The 26,539-nt window shown below is 35.1% G+C and overlaps 1 protein-coding gene across 1 annotated transcript in view; it reads left to right on the top strand.

Annotated features, from left to right (window-relative positions):
* Positions 1–19,135, top strand: part of LOC123566684 (unconventional myosin-Ie-like) — a 102,238-nt gene extending 83,103 nt beyond the window's left edge. Inside the window, exons 19-23 of the mRNA XM_053549097.1 lie at positions 250–369; positions 1,415–1,568; positions 2,985–3,011; positions 9,154–9,335; positions 11,520–19,135. Of these exons, the coding sequence (XP_053405072.1) occupies positions 250–369; positions 1,415–1,568; positions 2,985–3,011; positions 9,154–9,335; positions 11,520–11,596 (560 nt within the window). The 3' untranslated portion in view covers positions 11,597–19,135. The remainder of the gene's footprint in view (positions 1–249; positions 370–1,414; positions 1,569–2,984; positions 3,012–9,153; positions 9,336–11,519) is intronic.
* Positions 19,136–26,539: the final 7,404 nt, after the last annotated feature.

Genomic DNA, 26,539 nt, shown 5'->3' with positions numbered 1-26,539 from the left:
TCATAGTGAGAAGAGCTTTAAAGCTAGTCATAATTATTCTTCATCTGGAAGAAGGGAGATAAAATAATTTACTGAGGTTGGTCAATATGCTTAATGATGTTAGGTCTCATGGTTTATGACCAATCTCTTGAAAACAGGACGGACTTTGAAGCACTCATGTATACATAATGGTAATTTGTCATAACAAGTTATTTTGTTTTGGGGTAAGTAGGTCAAATGGATTCTGATTTATAATGAATTTTGTTTCAGGACCAAGAAGAACTGTACATTCCATCAGTAACGGAGCTCCAGGTCAGCGCAGACCATCAAGGGTTGCCCCGTCACGTCCAGCACCATCCTTCCCAGCACCAGCTATACCTACACACCAGAGTAAGATTTATTGATTTTATTTTAAATGTTTACTGTATTTAGTGTTTGCTTTGAAGTTCCATAATGTTTTATTTAGGGATATAGAGGGAGCTAATAAATTGTGCCTGAAACCATTCGTCCTCCACCTCTGGGGAAGTTGGCAGTTACTTGTAGAGAACAGGTTTGTACTGGTACAGAATCCAGGAACATTAGTTTAACTGCCCGCTGTTACTTGACTGAAATACTGTTGAATACGGTGTTAAACCCAAAACAGACAGACACGGCACTTAAAGGTTGCTGTTGTGATAGTTTATAAAATCTATAAAAAGATTTTCCTGAAAGCATAGAATCATTTTGAATGCAGTCAAGTGGAATGATAACAGACTCGGTTTGATTAAGTCTGTTCATTACCTTTCATTTAAAAGTGACGAGTATTTTTTGTCTTAAAAGATTTGAATACAATATAGTAATTTTGCACATGTTTTCATTTAGCAATGGAAACTTTTCACAAGTAAAGTTAAATTTATTCAATTTTGTCAGCATAAAGTTTTGTGGTTTTGGGCAAAACTTCTATTTCATAGGTAGTTTGTGAATTTGAAAATATTAAGAAAAAAAATAAATATATTTGTCCATTGGGGGATTGTCCAAAGGATGGAATTCAGTCATTTGTCTCCCATGATTAATAAAAATTTCATCATGAGTTATTAGCCGTCTAAAATTTTGGGGAAAAAATCAGCTTTGTTTGCTTTCAAACTTGTTTTAAAGGATAATAATAGTACTAGATTTTGCAATAAATTACAGATGTATGGCGCATTGCCATGACTGAAACTAGAACCCTGTCTACCCTTCTATTCTTTTCCAGATTAAATGTATTCAAAACTATTAAACATCATAACTACATGTACTGACAGAAGTCAATTTTATGGACCAGCAACAATTTTATACTCAAAAATCATAAGGTTAAAAAAAGCTTTTTCAGCTGTCAAACTTTAATCAATATTGGTACTACATGTAGTTTTGCCATAAATGGGTTTATTTGATAACAAGCTTGTTTAATGTTTTGTAGATGCAGGTGGAAGAAAAATGTCTCGACAGAAAAGTCATGATAAGACACCATCTCTACCACGTGAAGGTGGTCACGGTATGGCAAAGAAAATCCAGGATGCTGTCAAGATGAGGAATAATGACTTTATGAAGGTGCCGGACTCTGGGCAGTCTGGGTAAGTGTCAAAAGTCAAGGTCAGATTGTGAAAAGGTCAACGTCAGACCATGTGATTTTATGTCTGTATTAGGGACAAGTTATTGAAGCAAACTTAGTTTTACCTCTCGGATTTCTTTATTACTTACGATTTAAGATTTTAATAGGCAAAAGGCCCTACTTTGGTTTCTTCAAAGTGTTAAAATGCTCCATATTGGTTATAGTTGTAACTATTCGAAATCCTGACTTGGGCCCATGATTATAAAACTTCGAGGACCAGTCTCAAAATTCCAGCAGCTGATTGGTTGTTGCTGAGCACATATTAGAACTTGTCCATTAGCAAGGCTGCATTCTTGGTCTATGAACCCTGTTTTATAGTTATAGGATCTGTTCTATAGATATTAAAGAAACACTCCATAAAGAAATACTCCCTGGCACACAACATTCGTTATGACACAAGTTCTTGCTGTAATTCCAGCATCGACTACATAGTTCTTGAAACCAATATTTTTATGTTAAAAAAAAAAGCCTGTTGTTACAAAATATTATAGTTGAACTTCAGTTTTTGTGAGGCTTAACATTTGAGCCGTGCCATGAGAAAATCAACATAGTGGGTTTGCGACCAGCATGGATCCAGACCATCCGCGCAGTCTGGTCAGGCTCCATGCTGTTCGCTTTTAAAGCCTATTGGAATTGGAGAAACTGTTAGCGAACAGCATGGAGCCTGACCAGACTGCGCGGATGCGCAGGCTGGTCTGGATCCATGCTGGTCGCATACCCACTATGTTGGTTTTCTCATGGCATGGCTCATTTAAATATCCTTATGTTATTCTTACCTCTCATTGTAATTGTTCTTATACTCTTTAGTATTACGTATACTGAAATAACAGAATGTGTTACATGTTGCAGTCTGGTGTTTCCTTCACTTCATAATTAAGTTGTATTATATCTAACAAAAATACTCCTGTAAACATCTATTGCAAAGTTAAAGACTTAATCTTTAACAATTTCAGTCTCATGTTCTATGGTCTCTTTAGTGTAATATGTATATAGCATAAGATTTGTAAACAGATAATGCAAATGACAGACTTCCAACAGCGATCATCTCCCTTGGCAGCATGAAAGTCACATTCCATCACAAATATCATTGATGGTTAGATCATCAGTTCCAAAAAAAACAACCAAATGTTGCTTTACAGTCTTTTCACCTACAAATGCCTTATTTCTTTTCTTTTGAAAGGATGAAAAACAGTGTCAGTAGCTTTAATCTTAAAACAATGAAAAAATCACCTAAATTCTGCTATGATATTTATGATGGCAGATATCTCTTTACTGTAAGGGGAGACAATTGTTTTGGAGACTGCACACATGTATTCCAGCTTGACACATGCCATGGCATACTAACCTCTATACCATTTCTTGTATTTTCTTACTGAAGACATGCTAGATCAGTGGTCGAGAATAAGTAAGTGTACGCTTGTAGCTAACTGGTGTTACAAAAACTTTTATGTTGTCACTCCTTGTTTTAACATGTCGTTAAGCATACATGTGATAATCAATACTTCAATACTGAAATTAAAAATGCGTGGCCTCCAATAATTACATTATATCCATGCCTAAAAATGATTGGATCAGATACAAATATATAGCTTCTAGACAGAAATGCACCAAAATCTTATTTCAGGCACCATAGTAAGTAAAAAATATATATTTTGTGCCTCAAAACTTAAGACAAGAGGGCCAAGATGGCCCTAGGTCGCTCACCTGAGAAACACACCATAACAGTGTAAACATGTTTGACCTAGTGGTTTCATGGAAACAAATACTCTGGCTAATTTTCATTAAGATTGGAACAAAAATGTGGTCTCTTGAGTTTAAACAAGTATTTTCCTAGATATGACCTAGTGACCTAGTTTTTGACCCCAGATGTCCCATATTCAAACTTGACCTAGATTTGATCAAGGCAATCATTCTGGCTAAATTTCATGAAGGTCAATTGAAAAACACAGTTTCTATCGCATACACAAGGTTTTTCTTTGATTTGACCTAGTGACCTACTTTTTGACCCTAGATGACCCATATTCGAATTTGACCTAAATTCCATCAAGGCAATCATTCTGACCAAATTTCATGAAAAGCACTTGAAAAATACAGTCTCGCATAAACAAGATTTCTTTATAATTTGACCTAGTGACCAAGTTTTTGACCTCAGATGACCCATATTCAATCTCGACCTGGTTTTCATCAAGGCAATCATTCCGACCAAATTTCATGAAGATCAATTGAAAAATACAGCCTCTGTCGCATACACAAGGTTTTTCTTTGATTTGACCTAGTGACCTAGTTTTTGACCCAAGATGACCCATTTTCAAACCTGGCCTAGAATTCATCAAGGTAATCATTCTGACAAATTTCATGAAGATCAATTGAAAAATACAGCCTCTATCGCATACACAAGGGTTTTCTTTGATTTGACCTAGTTTTTGACCCCAGATGACCCATTTTCGAACTTGATCTATATTTCATCAAGGTTATCATTCTGACAAATTTTCATGAAGATCAATTGAAAAATACAACCTCTGTCACATACACAAGGTTTTTCTTTGATTTGACCTAGTGACCTAGTTTTTGACCCCAGATGACCCATTTTCGAACTTGGCCTAGATTTCGTCAAGGTTATCATTCTGACCAAAATTCATGAAGATCAGTAGAAAAATACAGCCTCTGTCGCATACACAAGGTTTTTCTTTGATTTGACCTAGTGACCTAGTTTTTGACCCCAGATGACCCATGTTCGAACTTGGCCTAGATTTCTTCAAGGTATTCATTCTGACAAAATTCCATGAAGATCAGTTGAAAAATACAGCCTCTATCGCATACACAAGCTAAATGTTGACAGACAGACAGACAGACGCCGGACATTGAGCGATCACAAAAACTCACCAGAGCTAAAAAGTACTTAAAATATTACACCGAAAACTAGACTTTTTCACCACAGAATAAGTCTTTTACATTGAAAAAGTAATTTTTTGTGTCCCAAAACTTAGGGAAAGTACGGTACACGCCGAAAAGACTTGAGAAAAATGGACTTCTTCGTCTAAGAATAAGTCTGTTAATTTAAATTTCTGGATATAAATTATTTTAACCCATGACTGTGCCTCGTTCAAAGCCTGGTTTGTCTGATAGCTAGGGCAGAAATTTAGGCAAGAACCTTGATCGCAGTTAGCAGTTTTTAATCAGGCATTGGTATTGTTTTGTGGAGAACTATTAGACATTTTGAATCATTTCTTTGGAGTTGTATTTCAGGGCCTTAAAAAGTAACAGTTTATGAAGTGGCTAAGACTATTTTTGTCCAAATTGCCAGTTGACAATATAAATTTACAGCAAACATTTATGATATGTTTTACCTGTATTTTATCTAAGTATGGAAATCACATGTATGTTACATTTTCTGTGTGTTTAATTAATTAAAATGTTGTTTTCTGCTTATTATCACAAGTTCTGCCAGATCCAAGAAATAATACAAAGGTTGAACGCAGGAATAAAAGCAAGGGGAGCAGTGGTCTAATGGTTACAATGTTGGCTGCTTCGTGTTCAACCATTGTATTCAGGAATTTTTCAGTTTTTAAATTTCATTAAGTAGAATATGTTATTTGCCAGTGTTGCTGTTTTGTTACGGTTCAGCTTTGTTAGGGTTTAGCTTTTTTGTTACGGTTTAGCTTTGTTAAGTTCAGCTTTGTTACGGTCAAGCTGTGTTTTAATTTTGACATGGGTAAAAACTTGTGGTAATTTATGACCTGTAGTTAAATAGCATTATAATAGGTCATTTGAAAATTGAATTCCGAAGCAATTAACTGCAAAAAATCTGTACAGTTTACATATGTTATGTAATGTTGCTGTAAAGACTCTACAATATATGACAGTCCTGACAAGATAGTTTTTAAAAATTATGCAGTAGCTCAAAGGTTTAAGATGGTATCTTCGTTCTCTATTTCATATGACCTAAAACACGTTTTGAGGATTATTACCAGGGGTATTGAAAGCTAAAATTTTTCCTTATATATTTCAAGCCATTTGAGCTATTGTGAACTCTTAAAAGTTCTTAAAAACAGTAAAGTGTGCTTTTTTGCTAATTAGATTAAATCTTATATGTGTGGACAGTTAGCTAAGCTGATTTCTTTATTTTGTTTGATTGCACTGCTAGCTTAAATTGTATTCGCAAAGCCCTCTCTGTTGCAACTAAAAATAATTCTATGCTTTTAAGAAATAATATATAGCAGAAGGTTATGTGTTTTACAGATAATACCGCAAGTGTTTGTTTGTTTCTTTTATTCAGTTTAAATTTTGTACAACCGTAAGGCAATCTTGACAGGCATGACCTTACACATTCCCTTATGCATGTCTTAAAACTGCTCTAAAAAGTGTTCAGAAAGGGTAATTTTAATTGGTTGTGATGTTGAAACAGCATTTGCCAAAGTATTTCACGAGGGCATAACACTACTGCTATGTATTATTTCAATTCTAAAATGTCCCTTTATTTAGAATTAAAATGTAGTTGTAGAAGTACTTTTTGGATGTTGTTTGAACCTTACTGTGTTGGATTAAACTTTATATTAGTCATATACAGGTATTGATTTATACATGAACTTCTGTCTTGTACATAAGACCATGATAAATTAATTGTTAGATTATAATTCTGGTTGCCCCCAATTTTACCAATGGCACCATTACCCTTTAATACACACAAAACTTGAGGCAGATACAAATTTCTGTTGTTTTATCATCTAAAACTTGAAATTCAAAAATTTGAAATCTGCAAATCAGTGTTCAAACAGAATAGACAATGGATTTTTATGGTAACACAGAAGAATTTCAAATATAACATATATATGGTAAAGAAATTTCAATCTATTTTTAGCCCACCATCATCAGATGGTGGGCTATTCAAATCACTCTGCGTCTGTGGTCCATCCGTCCGTCAGTCCGTCCGTCTGTTAACAATTTCTCATTATCGCATCTCCTCAGAAACTACCAGGGGGATTTTGACGAAACTTTGTCAGAATGATATATTGGTACCCTAGTTGTGTCCCTCTGAAAATCAGACTGGTTCAACAATTTTTAGTAAGTTATGGCCCTTTGTTTATTTCTATAATTTACATAGATTTATATAGGGAAAAACTTTGAAAATCTTCTTGCCCAAAACCACAGAGCCTAAGGCTTTGATATTTGGTATGAAGCATCATCTAGTGGTCCTCTACCAAGATGATTCAAATTATTTCCCTGGGGTCTAATATGGCCCCGCCCCGGGGGTCATATGGTTTATATAGACTTATATAGGGAAAAACTTTGAAAAACCTCTTGTCCAAAACCACAGGGCCTAGGGCTTTGATATTTTGTATGTGACATCATCTAGTGCTCTTCTAATAAGATTATTCAAATTATCCCCCTAGGGTCAAATATGGCCCCGCCCCGGGGGGTCACATGGTTTACATAGACTTATATAAGGAAAAACTTTGAAAATCTTCTTGTCCAAACCACAAAGCCTAGGGCTTTGATATTTGTAATGTAGCATCATCTAGTGGTTCTCTACCATATTTGTTAAAATTATCCCCCTAGGGTCAAATATTGCCCCGCCCTGGGGGTCACATGGTTCATATAGACTTATATAGGGAAAAGCTTTTAAAATCTTCCTGTCAATAACCTACAACATTCAAATTTGGACCACATGTATGGTTTTGAGTGGCAAGATGAACCTTGACATGAGTTGACTTTGATTTTGACCTAGTGACCTACTTTCACATTTTTGTAGCTACAACCTTCAAATTTGGACCACATGCATAGTTTTATGCACTGAAAAAAACTTTGACCTTGACATTGACCTAGTGACCTACTTTCACATTTTTGAAGGTTCAGGCTTCAAATTTGGACCACATGCAAAGTTTCGTGTTCCGAAATGAAATTTGACCTTGATTTTGACCCAGTGACCTACTTTCACATTTCTCAAGCTTCAGCCTTCAAATTTGGACCACATGCATAGTTTCGTGTTCCAAAATGAAATTTGTCCTTGATTTTGATCCAGTGACCTACTTTCACATTTCTCAAGCTACAGCCTTCAGATTTGGACCACATGCATGATTTTATATACCGAAACAAACTTTGACCTTTACATTGACCTAGTGACCTACTTTCACATTTTTGAAGGTACAGGCTTCAGATTTGGATCACATGCATAGTTCTGTATTCAGAAATAAAATTTGACCTTGATTTTGACCTAGTGACCTACTTCCACTTTTCTCAAGCTACAGCCTTCAGATTTGGACCACATGCATGGTTTTGTGTACCGAAACAAACTTTGATCTTTACATTGACCTAGTGTCCTACTTTCACATTTTTGAAGGTACAGTCTTCAAATTTGGACCACATGCATAGTTTTGTATTCCGAAGTAAAGTTTGACCTTGATTTTGACCTAATGACCTACTTTCACATTTCTGTAGCTACAGGCTTTAAATTTAGACCACATGCATAGGATTGTGTACCGAAACAAACTTTGACATTGACATTGACCTAGTGACCTACTTTCTCATTTTTGAAGGTACAGGTTTCAAATTTGGACCACATGCATAGATTTATGTTCTGAAGTGAAATTTGACCTTGATTTTGACCTAGTGATATACTTTCACATTTCTCAAGCTACAGCCTTCAAATTTGGACCACTTGCATAGTTTTGTGGACTGAAATAAACTTTGACCTTTAGATTGACCTAGTGACCTGCTTTCAAATTTCTCAAACTACAGCCTTCAAACTTGATGCACATGCATAGTTTTGTGTACAAAGAACTTTGTCCTTGAAATTGATCTAGTGACCTACTTTCACATTTCTCAAGCTACAGCTTTCGAATTTGGACCACATGCACAGTGTTGTGTACGGAAATGAAATTTGACCTTGAGCTAGTCAATAAGTCTTGAAATTTGGAACACTCAAAAATGTCACATTGGTGGGCGCCAAGATCACTCTGTGATCTCTTGTTATATATATATATTATACTTATAGATATAAATCTGAATGCTTGCAGCTTAAAAGCAGTGAGATCTTAATTGATTGATATAAATTTTCCCGTACCTCAAAAAAAAAAATGTAACGACGATAAGTAATTTTTCAGGACGAACCAAACTGTCCGAAATGATCATACAGTATTCTCAGTGTGTCATGAAAGTACACAAAATGTAGCTTTCACAAGATGGTAATATTCCTACCAGGAATTTTTATCTTTTATCTTGATTTTTTCCAGCTTATCTACTATTGAATGACATATAAAGGATGAATGAACTTTTTGTGTTTAATAAAAATGAAAGGTTGATATGTTTATGTAACTGTTTGATAAAATATCTAGGTCCAAAGGTACAAAACTTGGAGACAAAATTCTATCTGATTGGCCGATTCTGAGAACATGTTTTAAATTGACCAATGGCAGAGTAGCATTCTCATGGTCTCCAATCTCTGTTTGCTTTTACTTGTACAGTGACATAGGCATACGTGAAGTCAGAATTTTACCTGTAAACACATCTAAATCATAAACTGTGACACAAATTTTGACTTACTTTTTCAGTGTACAGAGACACCGTTTAAGCAGCTCAAAGCCAAAACCAGGTGCCGGTCGACCTAAGCCCAGACCTACACCCAAACCGAAGCCAAGTCTACCACAGTGTAAATGTCTATATGCTTACGATGCCCAGGATACAGATGAGCTAAGTTTTAATGAGGGAGATATTATAGAAATAATCAAAGAAGGTAAGAAAGAGATAAAATTAGATGTTTTGATTTGGATGCTGTAAACTTTCATGAAATGTCTGAAAAAATCTTTTTGACATTCTCCAAAGCCTCTAAAAAGTGTTAAATATTTTTTTTTCTTGCAGAGCTCGTGTTTCAGTGAAAAGTAATGGAAGTTCAAATTATAATATGTTCATGTAATTGAAAGATCTTAAGAAAACAGTATATTTAACTTCTCGACCAAATTCAAAATAAAATGTCGATAGACAGGAATATTCGCTGTTATTATAATAAATGTGTTGATTAATGACTATGCTTAAAATGCAGCAGTTTGGATAATATCTCTGTTAGATTGTTCCCTGGAAATATGTTTACAGTCATTAAACAATTTTAATGCAATGTAATGAGGCTGCTGATAATTGCATTACGCATTAATAGACGCCAAGTGACTGGCTGGTGTGTGACAGATAGCATTATGTCTCCCCCCACTGGTGGAGACATTGTTTTTGCCCTGTCCGTCCGTCATACTTCATTCCTGATCAGTAACTGGAGAACCAATTGGCCTATAACCTTCAAACCTCATAGGGTGGCAGGGCTTATGGAGTAGCCGATCTCTGTAGTTTTCTGGGGTCACTCCGTCAAAGGTCAAGGTCACAGGGGCCCGAACATGGAAAACCACTTGACCCAAAATGTTGAAACTTCATAGGGTGATTGATCATGCAGAGTAGATGACCCCTATTGATTTTGAGGTCACTGTGTTGAAAGTCAAGGTCACAGGAGCCTGAACATGGAAAACCATTTCTGATCAGTAAGTTGAGAACCACTTGACCCAGAATGTTGAAACTTCATAGGATGATTGGTCAGGCACAGTAGATGACCTCTATCAATTTTAGGATCACTTTGTGAAAGGTCAAGGTCACAGGGGCCTGAACATGGAAAACCATTTCTGATCAGTAAGTTGAGAACCACTTGACCCAGAATGTTGAAACTTCATAGGATGATTGGTCAGGCACAGTAGATGACCTCTATCAATTTTAGGATCACTTTGTGAAAGGTCAAGGTCACAGGGGCCTGAACATGGAAAACCATTTCTGATCAATAGCTTGAGAACCACTTGACCCAGGATGTTGAAACTTTTTAGGGTGATTGGTCAGGCACAGTAGATGAACCCTATCGATTTAAGGGTCACTCTATTAAAGGTCAGTGTCACAGGGGCCTGAACATGGAAAACCATTTCCAATCAATAACTAGAGAACACTTGACCCAGAATGTTGAAACTTCATAGGATGATTGTATATGCAGAATAGATGACCTCTATTGATTTTGGGGTCACTCTGTTAAAGGTCAAGGTCACAGGGGCCTGAACATGGAAAACCATTTCCGGTCAGTAACTTGAGAAGAACTTGACCCAGAATGCTGAAACTTCATAGGATGATTGGACATGCAGAGTAGATGACTCCTATTGATTTTGGGGTCACTCCATGAAAGGTCAAGGTTGCAGTGGACAGAAAATGGAAATCCATTTCTGGTCAATAACTTGAGAACCAGTAAACCTACAACCGTCAAACTTCACAGGGTTATAGGACTTAAAGAGTAGATGATCCCTATCGTTTTTGGGGTCACTCCATCAGAAGTCAAGGTCACAGGGGGCTGAACATAGAAAACACTTTCTGATCAATAACTTGAGAACCACTTGACCTAGAATGTTGAAACTTAGTGGAATGATCGGACATGCAGAGTAGATGACACCTACTGATTTGTGTTCACTTGATCAAAGGTCAAGGTCACAGAGGCCTGAACATAGAAAACCGTTTCCAGTTCATAACTTGAGAACCACTAGGCCCAGAAAGTTGAAACTTAATGGGATGATTGAACATGCCAAGTAGATGATCCTTATTGCAGCCAACCATCAGTATCTCTTTGACTTTTGCGTCTGTCCCCTATTGACGTTTGCTTCTACGACTATGCATTGGGGGAGACATGCACTTTTCTAAAAAGCATCTTCTAGTTTGAATTTGCTTTTAAAAATAGTTGCTCATTTAAGTTTGTTTACAAGCGTATCATTCTTTGCTGTGAATATCACTTTCAGTGAACGTCGATTTAACCAGTCATCGTCCAGTAAGATAAGCGGAATTTGCGAGAATACTCATTTAGCCCTTGAAACATCAAAGAATTGCATTTGAATTGTTTGTATGTCTTTTACAGACCCAGCTGGCTGGTGGAATGGTAGATTACGAGGGAAAGAGGGACTGTTTCCTGCCAACTATGTTGAGAAAATGTAAATTCGTTAGAGTATCATCCATTTGATAATAATTCAGACATTATTTCTTCTAAACAACTGATGATGCAGCTTTTTTTGAGGATATCTAGGAATGATGTTCAGTAAAAAAGAATGACATATGTATCCTTGTTAAGATATCAAAAACTCTGGTTAAAAATCAGTCTGTAGATTTCCACAGTGAAACCAGTCTTTATCTAAATTTACGACTACAACACCAGTCTATAATTTGTCACAGTAAAGCCAGTCTAGTTTACAACAGTAACACCAATCTGTAGTTTACCACAGTAAAACCATCATGTAATTTACATTGGTAAAATCAGTCTGTAGTTTACCGAGACAAAACCAGTCTGTAATTAACTTTAGGCAGGTTGAAATGTTTGAAGCTAATGACATTGCTGAAGAAAAACTGGTGTTACGTTATGGTATAATGCAAGAAGATTGAGCTAAAGTTTGTTGTATGTTTGTTATAGTTTAAGATTCTGCTTCCTTTCCAAATTGGGTTTTACAGTCAGAGATTTACATGAAGGATTTATTTCTGTTATATTTGTCAACTCTTATAATATTCATGAAAACAGCTAAAGTGCTGTTAAGTGTTACAAGATTGCCAGATATCAAGGTTTTAATAATGCGCATTAATTCCCGTTTTAAAAATAAGGAACTTTAATTCTCATGAAAGTAATGTTAGATTAAAGATTTTTTTATAATTCACTGTATAAATGAAGAATTGTGAATAGTTTTAAATCAAGAGAACTTAACAGGGAAACACAGAAAGAACAGCTTTTGTGTTCAGAAATACATCTAGGAGATATTTTGTCAAAATTTCCAATTTGAGAAATCGTAAACATTCTCTCATTGCAAAATTAAACATTCATTTCACATACACATTATGGTCATTTTTCCAAAATTATGTTAATTTTGGCCGCTTTTCAGGAGAGGCGAAAGGTTAAATTATTTAAACGTGGTATCAAAGGGGGGGAAATGAAAATTTCAGATATTTTAACATCATCAGCATTGACTGTAGTATTTTTTCTGCGGAAAATTAAGTGAATTACAACTGTTGAATTATGGAAATAAACGTCTTAATTTGTACTACAACTGGCATACAAAGTTTTTGAAAAATAAGAAGTGATATCATTCACAAAACAAACAATTTTACTCCACGAAGGCCTTCTTGACTGATTTTGTCTTCGATAAGAATTTAAAAGTGATGCAAGGGGAGGCAGTTTGATGTTTTAGACATTTCTTATGGTGATACATATTTCCCCATTGTTTAATTATGCAATATAACAATATTAGTAGTAAAATAGATAGAGAGAAATTTAGGGAATATATTATACATGTATATACTTTGTTGAAGAATTACATGGCATTGCCGTCCAGGTATGATTACATAGGTTCATATTATATAAACTACAAACATACGCGTTCTCATTTGACAATTCATCCATCCACAGGCAGTTTGAAATATGAGATAATTTTGAAGAGCTGTTGCCTGAAAATTATGATTTTTTTCTGTTCAGTATCACATCATATTGCTCGACTGACTACATAATATGCAAGTGACAAGATTATATGCCATCAGATTTATAATGCACATGTTTGTATCGAATAAATAAATGTGCCTTCAAATATATATAGAAATTTCTACATTATTTTATGTTAAATTTGTTAGCAGTGACTGTCATACACTGCCCCTTCCTCGATTAAGCCCCTTTCCTAATGACACTCCCTCCACATTGAAACAAGTATTGCTCGAAGAAATTAAACAAATTAGGGCTAAATAAATGCCCCGCCCTTTTGCAAAAAGCATTACCTTTGGGATTTTTTATCAAGAGAAAATACGGCATACAGGGCCGGTTATTGTATTCATCCATTAGTAGTAAATAAACCTAAGTTTAGGCTCTGTGTTTTACTTGTAGTTGTTTACTTTGTACCAAAACAATTAGTCCCCAAAATAAATGGAAGTCCATTTTCAAGGAATTTAAGTTATTTAACTTTGTTTTTTTGGTAAATAGCGTTTATTGTAAGCTAAGCTCTACCACTCGTAAGAGGCCACAATGACAGTGTTCAATGTTGAGAACTTTGAACTAATTGCCACTCACGACAGTGGGTTCAAAGTTTACTGAGATGTAAAATGTCTTCGTATAAGGACGCCATCTAGATGGCTTAACAAAATTAATGTCTTCTTTGCAAGCGCCTACTTGTGCATGATATAATATCTTGAGTGGAGAAACCTTTTTTTTCCCCTCCAAATTTGCCATATGACCTAAAAGTGTGTGGGCATGACTTAAACCCAAGTAACATAAAAATCAAATGTTTTAGTTGTATGACAAAAGTATCTTACTGACTTTATGATATATTGCAGGACAGGATTTTTAACCATGAACAATATGAAGGGTGATATTTTCTTTCTTTGTTGCTGATATTTGTAGTCTATTTTTGATACTGCTGTATTATATATTGTTACATATTTTTGTTAAGTTTGAACTGTTTATATTTGTGTATTGGTTAAAAATACATTGTGAGGTATTACATTGGATGTTTGCAAGCTTTTACTCTTGTTAATACAGTAACTGTGATGTCATTAGTTTCGTGGGCTTAAAATTGGGCAAAAATGTCTTTTTGGTGAGGATATCAATTCATGAACTTTAACCTCTGAACATAGTGAATGGAAATTTGACTTGTTCATTTACATTAACTTTCTTGGATTAACATAGCCTTGAAATCCTACTCGGAATATTGATTTTTTTTGTGTGTATAATTAGGTGATATTGTAGATATTTTAAAGATTCAAGCGAATGATTATCAGTTGCACAATTTCTCATGGCACGATTGTAAGCTTAGAATAACATATTTATACGAAAACATTATGCGAAAACATTTTTATAATTAGATAGTTTTTAAGACAGTATTTTCATCTATAGTATACCTACTGGCGCCAGACCAGAAAGAAAATGCCTCTGTTCATGTTATACCCTACCCCTAGGTATTCTATAAGAACCATGGTCATGAAGGGGAAAATGTACTGACCCTTCAATTCCGCATTTCATACCTTAAGCACGCAGTTTAGTAAATGTGTGCTACATGTTTGGATATCAAACAAGTGGTAATTTATCTTCCATTGTGTACCGGTCACATTTCTTCAATTCTTCAATACTTCTTCTTACAAAAACAACGTGAAGTTTATAGTTTTTTCAACGTTACACGAAAAACTTGCTTTACCTTCCCTTGTGAAGTTCCGTTCTAGATTACAAAACTATTCTGACTGGCTGTTGTGAATATGTATGTCAATCGTCATTTTACCACAGGTGTTCGCTAATATGTAAAAATGCAGCATAAATGTGCAAAATGAATAAAATAAACAGAACAGATGTATGTAGACCAATGTATGATTTCAAATTAAAAATCATATAAAAGATGAATTTCATTCATCATTTCAAGTTTTAGTGTAAAATTGTGATTTTTTTAAATTCTGTTTTTGTTTGTTTACGTCTCGTCTAACATGTGCACACTGCCGTGACCTCTAGACCGGATGTTCATTAGGGAAGATCACGTAAGTTTTTTTCTGTAACGTTGACGAAAGCATAAAATATGTTGATAATCTAAGCAATATAGAATATTGAGACAATGTGACTGCTACACGATGGAAGATGAATTATCGCTTGTTCAATGTACTAGGTACCCATTCACCGAATTGCGCGTTTAAGTTGAGAAATGTACGATTGAAACGGGTTAGTTTATTTTCCCCTCCATGACCGTTGTTCTTATAGAATACCTAGGGATAAGGTAAAACATGTACAGAGGCATTTTCTTTCTGTTCTGGTGCCAGTGAGTATACCTAGCAACAAAACTAACAATGACAGACTGATAATTGTGCCTTTTACACGATGCAACATAATCGTTATGGCTCAAAGTAACAATAAAACTGAAGATTTTGACGTTGATGTCGTAGAGAATTGAAATAACATAATACAAAACTGCCTAAATATTAACATAATAAAGAGGAGAGGTAACAGAAAGTAGCAAGGGGGTATCAATCTCTTACAGTATACTGGGAAATCATTTAATTTTGTGGTAATAAAATTTCGTAGTTTTGATAAAAAGACTTAGAGGTGTATGAGTTTATGGATTTCAATTTTGGATGCAACAATGTTGTAGCTTTGTTGGGATTTGTTTGTGAAACATTGACATCCACAAGAATTAGTCTGTCCACGAAAATGAATGATTTCACAGTATATAAAAATGTTATTTTTAGATCTGATTCTTGGACAGTTTGTCATATTACTGAATGCATTTTATGGCATATATGTTTGATTTATTTATATGTAATACATCCATGAGTTAATTTTAATGTGATATTAGAGAAATTACGATTTCTTTTTTGCATGTGTATATGTACTTGTAGTAAAGCTCTACATAATAATACGTGTAAATGTGCGCTTAAATTTGTACTGTTGCTTGCTACTTATAAATCTACATGTTTCAGACTTCAGATTTCTGTTTTACAAGTATATTGTGACTGTGTACAGTTCAGTTGTGGGAAAATTGTTTTTTTTTTTCTGAATTTTGCCCCCTTGCATGCGTGTATATTAAAAGTAAAATATGAAATCGTACATGTATGCATTCCTATACAAGTACGAAATCGCAGCATTTATGTGTTATATGTTTGCTTATGTCCAACAGTTTGACATTATCTGTGATTCCTACAAGACCAATCCAAGTTCAGCAGGTCATCAGTAAATTTTTGTTTTCAAATATTTTCTAGTTTTGAAAGACTTTCAATTTTAAAGTGCAGTTAGATTACTTTTTATCGTAATGTTTTCTTCATCAAAATGGCTTTACAGTCCTTTTTACAGAATACTGCTCTATTTTCTAACATATTAAGTGTTGTTATTTTCAACTTATTTCAATCTAAAAAGAGGTTCGTAAAAAGTTTTTTAGTAAATTTTCTCATAGTTTTGCTAAGAACTTGGTTTGGTCTTATATTTTATACCTGAATACATTCCTTATACAGTTATATTCCTCTTTCATAAACAGTTTAGCTATTGCACAGTTTGAATCATGACATTTTACACCGAATTTCGGGTATTAAAACGACAGTGTTAGCCGCTGTCAAACTGAGTATCTGAAAGTTACAGGTGGCATAGTCACAAGTGGTGTATAAAGCTTTATTAACTTCATTCACTAAAATCTTGAAAGACTTTGGACCTATTTTATGATATTTAATGCTTAATATACTTTTTAATGTAGTAAAACAGATTCAAACATTCCATGATTTTAGTGAATAAAAAAATCGTAATGTATTATATACCACCTTTAAGAAATTGAATCTACAATATTCACTGCAAGATACAATTTTCACATTCGTCTTGCTCATCTGAGCAATGTTGTAATTACTATGAAATCATTTAATTTCATAGGCACAAATCATCTTGGTTTTGGCTTTAATGGCTATTCATACTATAAATTTAAATACTTTGACCTATGAACAGAAAATGAATGGGAATGTTACTGCTTCATTTGGATTCAGTCTACTTGCTTGAAACTGGTCATTTCACAGTAGACATTGTATATGAAGAGTACACAGAGAAAATTTTCACCCTTTCTATGAAAGTGTCTTAAAATAACAGAAGCAGTAATGTCTTCGGATAGAATATCTTTGTATACAAGTGAGATTTCAGGATATATTTTTACAAGGTATAAAGTGTCTTTCTTTTCTTCTTTTTTATGTCTGCCAATTTTGTGTACACTGGTATGTAAATACATACTTTAATCCCCATAAAACAATCTACACGTATAAAATACCTTGACCCATTAAGGTACATGATACGTATTGAAATATATTTTAAATGCCTGAGTAAATTGTCTAAAATACTGGCACAGTGTAGCTGTTTAAAGCAAACGGTTGCTTAGGAGAAATTGTAATTTGCACAGAAAGTGCACTAGGGAAGTTACCTTACTGGCTGTTTAAGACAAAAGGGTTGTTTAAATACAGGTGGCCTCTAAGGCTCAAGCAGGTTTCATATGTATATTGCTTGAGCTGTGCTCGAGTCACCAATGGCCTTGGGTGATCAAAACAAAGAAATTTTAAGAAAAATGTTAGGAGACCACAGGAATATGTGATAAAAAGAATATTATATTTGTGTCTTTCTAAATCACATTGATGAAACTCGCATTATATTATGTTATGCGACTCTTTTTAACCAATGCAGTATGAAAATACACTGCTGTAATATCCTCTAATGATTTTACCTGTTATTTCTCAATGTCTACCTGACAGTAAACTTGTCATCTGAAATATTAGCGTGTAGCTTTAAAGGCACCTTGATCATTTTTCGACAATTAATTGTTAACAAAATTACATTGCAATGCAGTGTGTATCTTTTTTATAGCAATTAACATGTAGGAAACTGCTTTCTTGTATTTGACTTTGTTAAAACGTCCAGACATTCCACACATTTTTAGCTCATCAAAATTTTTGAAGAAAAAAAAAAGTTATTGTCATCACTTGACCGGCGTCGGCGTTAGCGTTGCCTGGTTAAGTTTTATATTTAGGTCAGCTTTTTTCCTAAACTATCCAAGTTATAATAATTGCTTTAAAACTTGCAACAATAGCTGACTCTGTTCAGCAAGAAATAACAAAACTCCATCCAAGAGTTTTGCAAGAATTACGTTCCTTTTTGGACTTGGAGAGTATCAGATTTCTTGGTTAAGTTTTGCATTTAGGTTAACCTTTCTCCTTAACGTTCAAAGGTATTGCTTTAAAATTTAGAGCACTTATTTGCCATAGAAAGCTGACTCTGTACAGCAAGTACCGTAACTCTATATTGCTTTTTGCAAGAATTATGACCCTTTTGGACTTAGACAGTCAGATTCTGTCATATCAAAACTATTGCTTTAAACTTGCAACACTTATTCACCGTCAAAAGCTGACTCTGTATAGCAATTAACATAACTCCATCCTGCTTTTTGCACTTCTTGAATTATGGCCCCTTTTAGACTTAGAAAATATCGTAAAAACACATAGGTAGGACAATATTTTTATTATACAGAAACAAAAAAGTCAGATGAGCGTCTGCACCCGCAGGGTGGTGCTTTTGTTTGTAACAGAGATGAATATTGATGTCTGAATATTAGTTTTTGTTGCCTTAATAAATCCTGATTGAATAAAACTGAAGTTTGCCCACTTTTGTAATCTGATCCTTTGGAATTCTTACCATGTTTTTTCAAGACTATTTATTTCACCATGTCGGTGTATAGTTCCTGTATATCATATTTTTCCAATTGGATTATCCTTTTAAAATTATGCATGTACATTGTAGACATAAATGTGGGCATGTTTCTATATTACATTTATTAGATATATCATTACATATATTATTAGTTCTATATACTATATATACATACAAATTATTATACACTTGCATAAAAACAGGTGTATAGTTTTACTTGTTAATTCTTAAAATCTGATTAAGAATTACTGTAATAATTTCACTGTTAAATATGCATTTAATAAATTAAAAAAACTATATAAATATCATTTTTATTGGTTGTTTGTTTTCTTTGCACACAATATCCTATATCATACATATATCTAATACTGCACAAAATGTCTAGTACCTCATGCAGGGGGTCGAACGTATTTAAATAAGGTGACGTTGTAAGCGAGAGCTGAAGTTTAGTTGACTCAAAATGGCTGATATAAGCACGGTTACAAACAAGATACATGTACAAGGTCAGTATTTTTTTTTTAAGAAATTATATTATTTAAACATTATTGCGGTAATTTAAACTGTGCATCGAGTGGACAAATGTTTCAGCTGTGTAATGCCGTTTCTACAAGGAATATGTGGTATATAAAAAGTTATTGAGCGTAAATTTACAACTTCAGCTTTCTCTGCAAGGAAATGTCTCGATTTGGATCTATTTTCTCTGGTAATCTTAGCTATTTATATTTTACATCATGTAAATACTTACTTGAAAGCGTGTGACCTTAATTTATTATCCCCCGACGAAAGTCGGAGGGATATAGTTTTGGCGTTGTCCGTCCGTCCTTCCGTCCGTCTTTCCGTCCGTCCGTCCGTCCGTCCGGAGCCATATCTAGGAAATGGTTGGGAATATTTATTTAAAACTTCATATACATGTTCACCACTATGAGTTCTTGCGGCCCGTCAAGTTTCAGTCAGATTGCCTAAGTAACACCAGAGTTATGGCCCTTAGAAGTTTCTAGTGTTAACTATATAGGGTACTATAAATATGGCAATTTCTGCATCATTTTTGATATATTTGACCTTGAACTATGAAACTTTAACAGAATTTAGAGCACTATAATGTGGTTGTGCACACACAGTTTCGTATGGATTTCTTTTGTAACTGCAGAGTTATTGCCCTTTAATTGTCTAAAAAGCCACATATTTGTACATAATAAACTTGCCATTTGGCAGAATTTCATTAAATTTCTTTCATTCTTTTCTGTGAACATTTATTATAAACATGTGAAGTTGCGCACCCACACCTGGTCGCCCACTTGCCTTGGTCACCCGGGGTGACCCCGGGGTCAAAATTGACCCCGCCCCAGGGGTCACTTGATTTTACATAGGAAAATCTTTAAAAATCTTCTTCTCAAAAACCAGAAGACCTAGAGCTTACATATTTGACATGTAGCATTGCCTAGTGGACCTCTACTAAAGTTGTTCAAATCATGACCCCGGGGTCAAAATTGACCCCGCCCCAGGGGTCACTTGATTTTACATAGGAAAATCTTCAAAAATTTTCTAAAAATAAACCAGAAGGCCTAGAGCTTAGATATTTCACATGTTGCATTGCCTAGTAGACCTCTACAAAATTTGTTCAAATCATGACCCCAGGGTCAAAATTGACCCTGCCCCAGGGGTCACTTGATTTTACATAGGAAAATCTTCAAAAAATTTCTAAAAATAAACCAAAAGGCCTAGAGCTTAGATATTTCACATGTAGCATTGCCTAGTGGACCTCTACAAAATTTTTTCAAATCATGACCCCCGGGGTCAAAATTGACCCCGCTTCAGGGGTCACTTGATTTTACATAGAAAATCTTCAAAAATTTTCTAAAAATAAACCAGAAGGCCTAGATCTTAGTATTTGACATGTAGCATTGCCTAATGACTTCTACAAAATTTGTTCAAATCATGACCCACGGGGGTCAAAATGACCCCGCCCCATGGGGTTACTTCATTGTACATAGAAAAATCTTCAAAATTTTCTAAAAATAAACCAGAAGGCCTAGAGCTTAGATATTTCACCTGTAACATTGCCTAGTGGACCTCTACAAAATTTGTTCAAATCATGACCCCTGGGGTCAAAATTGACCCCGCCCAAGGGGTCACTTGATTTTACTTAGGAAAATCATTAAAAATTTTCTTAAAATAAACCAGAAGGCCTAGAGCTTAGATATTTCTATGTAGCATTGCCTAGTGGACCTCTACAAAATTTGTTCAAATCATGACCCCTGGGTCAAAATTGACCCCGCTCCAGGGGTACTTGATTTTACATAGGAAAATATTCAAAATTTCTAAAAATAAACTAGAAGGCCTAGATCTTAGATATTTGACGTGTAGCATTGCCTAGTAGACTTCTACAAAATTTGTTCAAATCTGACCCCCGGGGTCAAATTGACCCGCCCCATGGGTTACTTGATTGTACATAGGAAAAATCTTCAAAATTTTCTAAAAATAAACCAGAAGGCCTAGAGCTTAGATATTTGACATGTACATTGCCTAGTGACCTCTACAAAATTGGTTCAAATCTTGACCCCCCAGGGTCAAAATTGACCCCAGCCCCAGGGGTTACTTGATCGTACATAGGGAAAATCTTCATAAATTTGCTTAAAATAAACCAGAGGCCTAGATCTTAGATATTTGATATGTAATATTTCCTAGTAGACTTCTACAAACTTTGTTCAAATCATGACCCCCGGGGTAAAACTGGCCCCACCCCAGGGGTTACTTGATTGTACATTGGAAAATCTTCCAAAAATCATCAGTTTGACATTAGAAACATGTAGCTCATATTACCCTGGTGAGCGATCCAGGGTCATCATGACCCTCTTGTTTTTCATTTTTAATTTTCCATCAATATTTATAATCAACATGTGAAATTTTGTTTCCTCTCCCGTTCCCCCGCACCCCCACACCCTTAAAAAATAAATATATATACATATATATATTTCCATTCCTTTTTTTTTTTTTTTTTTAAATGTTCAAACCTTCAACATGTTAAGTTGTGACTGCACAAGCCTTGCCCTCAGTCATGTTCAAGATATCTTACCAGTGTTCTCATAAGGACATCTGTTTTTTTTTAAGTTCAAATGTACATGTTAAACAACAACACCTGGTGCCAAACCACTTAAAGACAATATTTCGTTCCAGTTAAACTTCAAGCTCATATTTCAATTAACTGCATTTAATTTTAAAAGCTAAGCTTATTACAGTAAGCATATCCCATTCAAAATAAATTCTTTAGTCAGGATCAAAGTATCATACATTTATTATGTACTCTTTAATTAAACATTTGTTTTCTGTTAAATTGATTTTGACTAATGGAATCATTTGCTTCTTATTAACATCCTTAACTTTTTGCCGGATATATTTTTTTGCCATTCCTCACCCCAAACCCTTTCGGCGGGGGATACCAATTCATCGAATTTGCTTGTTATTCATAAATGCATTATGAAGTCGCATTGCCAAAAACATGTTGTGTACGAATGCAAAAACGTTTGTCAAACTTAATGTACGCTCAAAATGGTTAGTTATATATTAATTGTGTACTGGGTGCCGACTAGTCACCGGACAGAAATCTGGGGTTTTCCTTTGCCATTTTATGAAAAATGATCACTAAAACATACAATTAGCCCCGTTAAATCTTCAGCTCATTTGTCATTTGAAAATTAAAAACGTAATCAATCGGACATAAAACTTTGGATATTTTGAAGCTCAAAAGGGGTAATAAAACGCTCCTCATTAATCAACATGGCAGAAAAGTCACCGGACACATATTTAGAAGACTAATAATACTATTTCAGATTGATATTATTAACGAAAAAACGTTGATAACGTCCTTCTGTCTTCTGCACCTTCTAAAACATGTTTTCCTACATATGCAAAGGATTGAACTATACGCAGGCTTGAACTACGTAACAGCAGTGTTTTACCCGTGTTAACATTTAAACGAAATTTTATCTGCAGAAAATATCTCTGAGCTTATTCCACTCGCGATCATACTTAGCCAACAAAATAAAATCTGTTTCAGTCTGTGCTGTTTTCGGAAAACAAAAAAAATTCTATAAATATGTTTTAATACAACTGAGGCTCGAAATGGGGGTAAATCGAGTTTGTTTTCTGGCCAACAGTCACCCCTATTTTATTCAACACTTGGCCAAGCAAATGCAGACGTAGATTCATTTTGTAAAAACAATAATTTTACAAATATATGGTGAGAAATGAATCAAAAAGTATACTGTCGTCTGCAGTTCTGTGCTATAATTATTTGAGACCCCCTTGGTGCCCCTAAAAGTAATGAATATTTTGCATGCGCACTGCCATTCCAATGCCCCAAGGTCAAAGGACAGCAGTTTTGTAAACACATGTGATATTTGGTACAATATTCTTCGTAAATAAGTTTGTCCGGTATATATTCCTGTCCGGTGACTGGTAGGCACCCAGTACATGTATTTGGCACTACCGGGAGTAAATTTCATACTGAGAATATATATTTGTGGAGATTCATGTATAAAAATTTGGTGACCTTAACCTCGGGTATAATGGGCCCAGCCCCTGCAATACTTTGTTTGCATACTGAGCAATGTTAATATTAAGTTACAGTAAGAAATAAGCAATAGGAAAAAGAAAAACAAAAGGTTGCCGCGAAACTTTAACCAAGAAAGCTCAAGCCGACGCCGAGGCGAGTAGAATAGCACCCCTTTTTCTGCATAGTGGAGCTAAAAAGGGAGAAAATAGCAGTAATGTTACTATAACGAATTTAATGTAGCTCATTTTTGCACGGCGCATAAGTTAATGCGTAAATTTGCAATAATTAAATCGTATGTAATAAAAGTATAAGAATCACGTTTGACGTCGCAGGAGTATAAAAAAAGCCATTACACAACAAAAGCTCATAGAACATGAAATGCCCACCCCGCCTTGATGCATTCAATTAACTGCACGAGAAACAGAAATTATTTGGTCACTGTGCAATGGATATTTAAGAAACTGACCTACGCTCATTTACCAGTCATAAGTCACCTCCATAACAAACTTAATTTTAAACCAAAGTATTCTCTAGTTATTTTGCAAAAAAAATACTGTTCTTGGTGATTGTGACCTCTACTTGTGACCTACTGACCTAAAAGTCAGCAGGTGTTATCTGCCGGTAAAGTTCAACCTCTCTTAAATTTTGTCATCCTAGGCCTAAGCGTTCCCATGTTATCGTCTGGAAACGGTTTAACTATTTCGGTTTACTATGAACTTGACCTTTCACCTAATGACCTAAAAATCAATAGGGCTCGTTTGCTGGTCATGTTCAACCTCCCTATTAAATGTCCTGACCCTATGTCCGTCCGTGCATCCGTCCGAAGTTCGTGACGGGCCTAGCTCGAAAAGTATTTGATATAAATTGATGAAACCTTGCAAGAGTCTTTATCATGATATGAACTTGCGCATTTCCTATTATTCGTCTGGCTCCGCCCCCTATTTTCAGAGTTATGGCCCCTGAAATAGTCAAAAATGTATATTTTCACCTTGCGACGCATCTAGCTAAAAAAGTATTTAATATAAATGGTTGAAAACTTGCATAAGTCTTTATCATGATATAAACTTGCACACCTCTAATTTTTTGGCTGACTCCACCCCCCAGTTTTTAAAGTTATGGCCCCTGAAATAGTAAAAATATGCACTTTTTCACCTAATTATGTGCCTAGCTCAAAAAGTATTAGATGTAAATTCAGAAAACCTTGCTGGAGTCTTTATCGTGATGTGACCTTGCACACTTGGCATTCATCTTGAGAATCTTAGTTTGGAATCTTATTACAGAGTTTTGGCCCTTGAAATAGCCAAAATAGTGGATTTTTTGTTTGTGATGCTCATAGCTCAAAAAGTATAAGGCCTAGAATAATGAATCCTTTTCATAAAAAGTTTGTTGAGGCTATACCCCATTAAGACTGCAAACATTTGAATTATTGCCCCTTATTTGTGACAAATGTACCAGTGGGGGGCACACCCTGTGTCCTACAGACACATTCTAGTTGTAATTCATTTTGCCATATAGCTTGTTTGCAACATATCTTACTTAATTATGATCTCTTAAATTAGACATGACATAAAATAGGTAAAACGTGTACTAACCTAATTTCACTTTCGCCTGAATCGGCCATTTTGAGCCAATTAACTTAAGCTCTCGCTTAAAACGTCAACTTATCCAAATACGTCCGACCCCTGCCATGTCTTATATATAGTGCATATTATTTAGTTCATATGTCTAAAATGGTGCATATTGTCATATAGCAAACATTATCTCGTATCTTATGTATAACATATTATTATGCCCCTTCGAAGAATGAGGGGTATATTGTTTCTAGGACCATGAAAATTGACAGAAAGGTTGGTCATAACCAGCAGATGACCCTACTGATTTTGAGATCAGTAGGTCAAAGGTCAAGGTCACAGTGCCGGAACAGTTTAACGGTTTCCGAATGATATCTCAAGAACGCTTGGGCCTAGGGTCATGAACGTTGATAGAGTGGTTGGTCATGACCAGCCGATGAAATTTATAGATTTTTGGTTAGTAGGTAAAAGGTCAAGGTCATAGTTACCCGGAACAGTTAAACGGTTTCTGGATGATAACTGGAGAATGCTCGTGCCTAGGATCACGAAACTTTGTTGGGGGTGTTGATCATTAATAGCAGATGACTCCTATTGACTTTGAGATCAGTAGATCAAAGGTCAAGGTCAGTGACCAAGAACAATTAAACCGTTTCCGAACAGTAACTTGAGAACGCTTCGGCCTAGGATCATTAAACTTGACAGTTAGATCGGTCATGAACAGCAGAAAATCCCTGTTGATTTTGAGGTCAGTATGTCAAAGGTCAAGGATACAGTGAGCCGGAACAGTGCAGTGAGCCGGAACAGTGAAACGAAACCTATTGATTTTAGGTCAAAGATCAAGGTCAAAGTGACCCGGAACTGTTAAATTATATCCGGATGATAAATTGTGAACACTTCGGCCTAGTATCACAAAACTTGATTGGGTGATTGATCATGACCAGCAGATGATCCCTATTGATTTTGAGGTAAATCGGTCCAAAGATCAAGGTCACATTGTTAACCATTTCCGGATGATGACTTGAGAACGCTTTGACATAGGATCACGAAATTTGATAGAGAGGTTGATCATGACTATTAGATGACCCCCATTTATTTTGAGGTCAGTATGTGAAAGGCCAAAGTCACACAGACCCAGAACAGAAAAACGTTTTATTTGCCAAATAACTAGAGAATGCTTTGGTCTAAGATCACATTTGATATGGAGGTCACTTATGACTGGTAAATGACCCATAATTATTGATTTGAGGTTAGTACGTTAAACGTCCAGTGCACAGTGACCAAATTTCTATTCCTTGTGCAGTAACTGAATGAAATCTAGCACCTTATATCTAATAAAGCACATGTTATCTTTGAATATGACTAACAGTACCATATGTCTTATATAGTGCACATTATTTCATACCATAATGACTAATGTAACACACATTAAATAATATAGTATGGTCATACAGCGCATATTATCTAGTATTGCATGTATAATAGTAGCACTAATTATTTAGTATGTAAGTCTAATATAGTGCGCATTACCAAATACAGTATGTCTAATCTAGCACACAATATTTGGTTCAGTGTGTCTAATTTAATGCACA

This window comes from Mercenaria mercenaria, chromosome 8, assembly GCF_021730395.1.
Source record: "Mercenaria mercenaria strain notata chromosome 8, MADL_Memer_1, whole genome shotgun sequence".
NCBI lineage: Eukaryota > Metazoa > Mollusca > Bivalvia > Venerida > Veneridae > Mercenaria > Mercenaria mercenaria.
The sequence above is the reverse complement of the archived record's forward strand: the minus strand, read 5'-3'. Positions and strand labels throughout refer to the sequence as shown.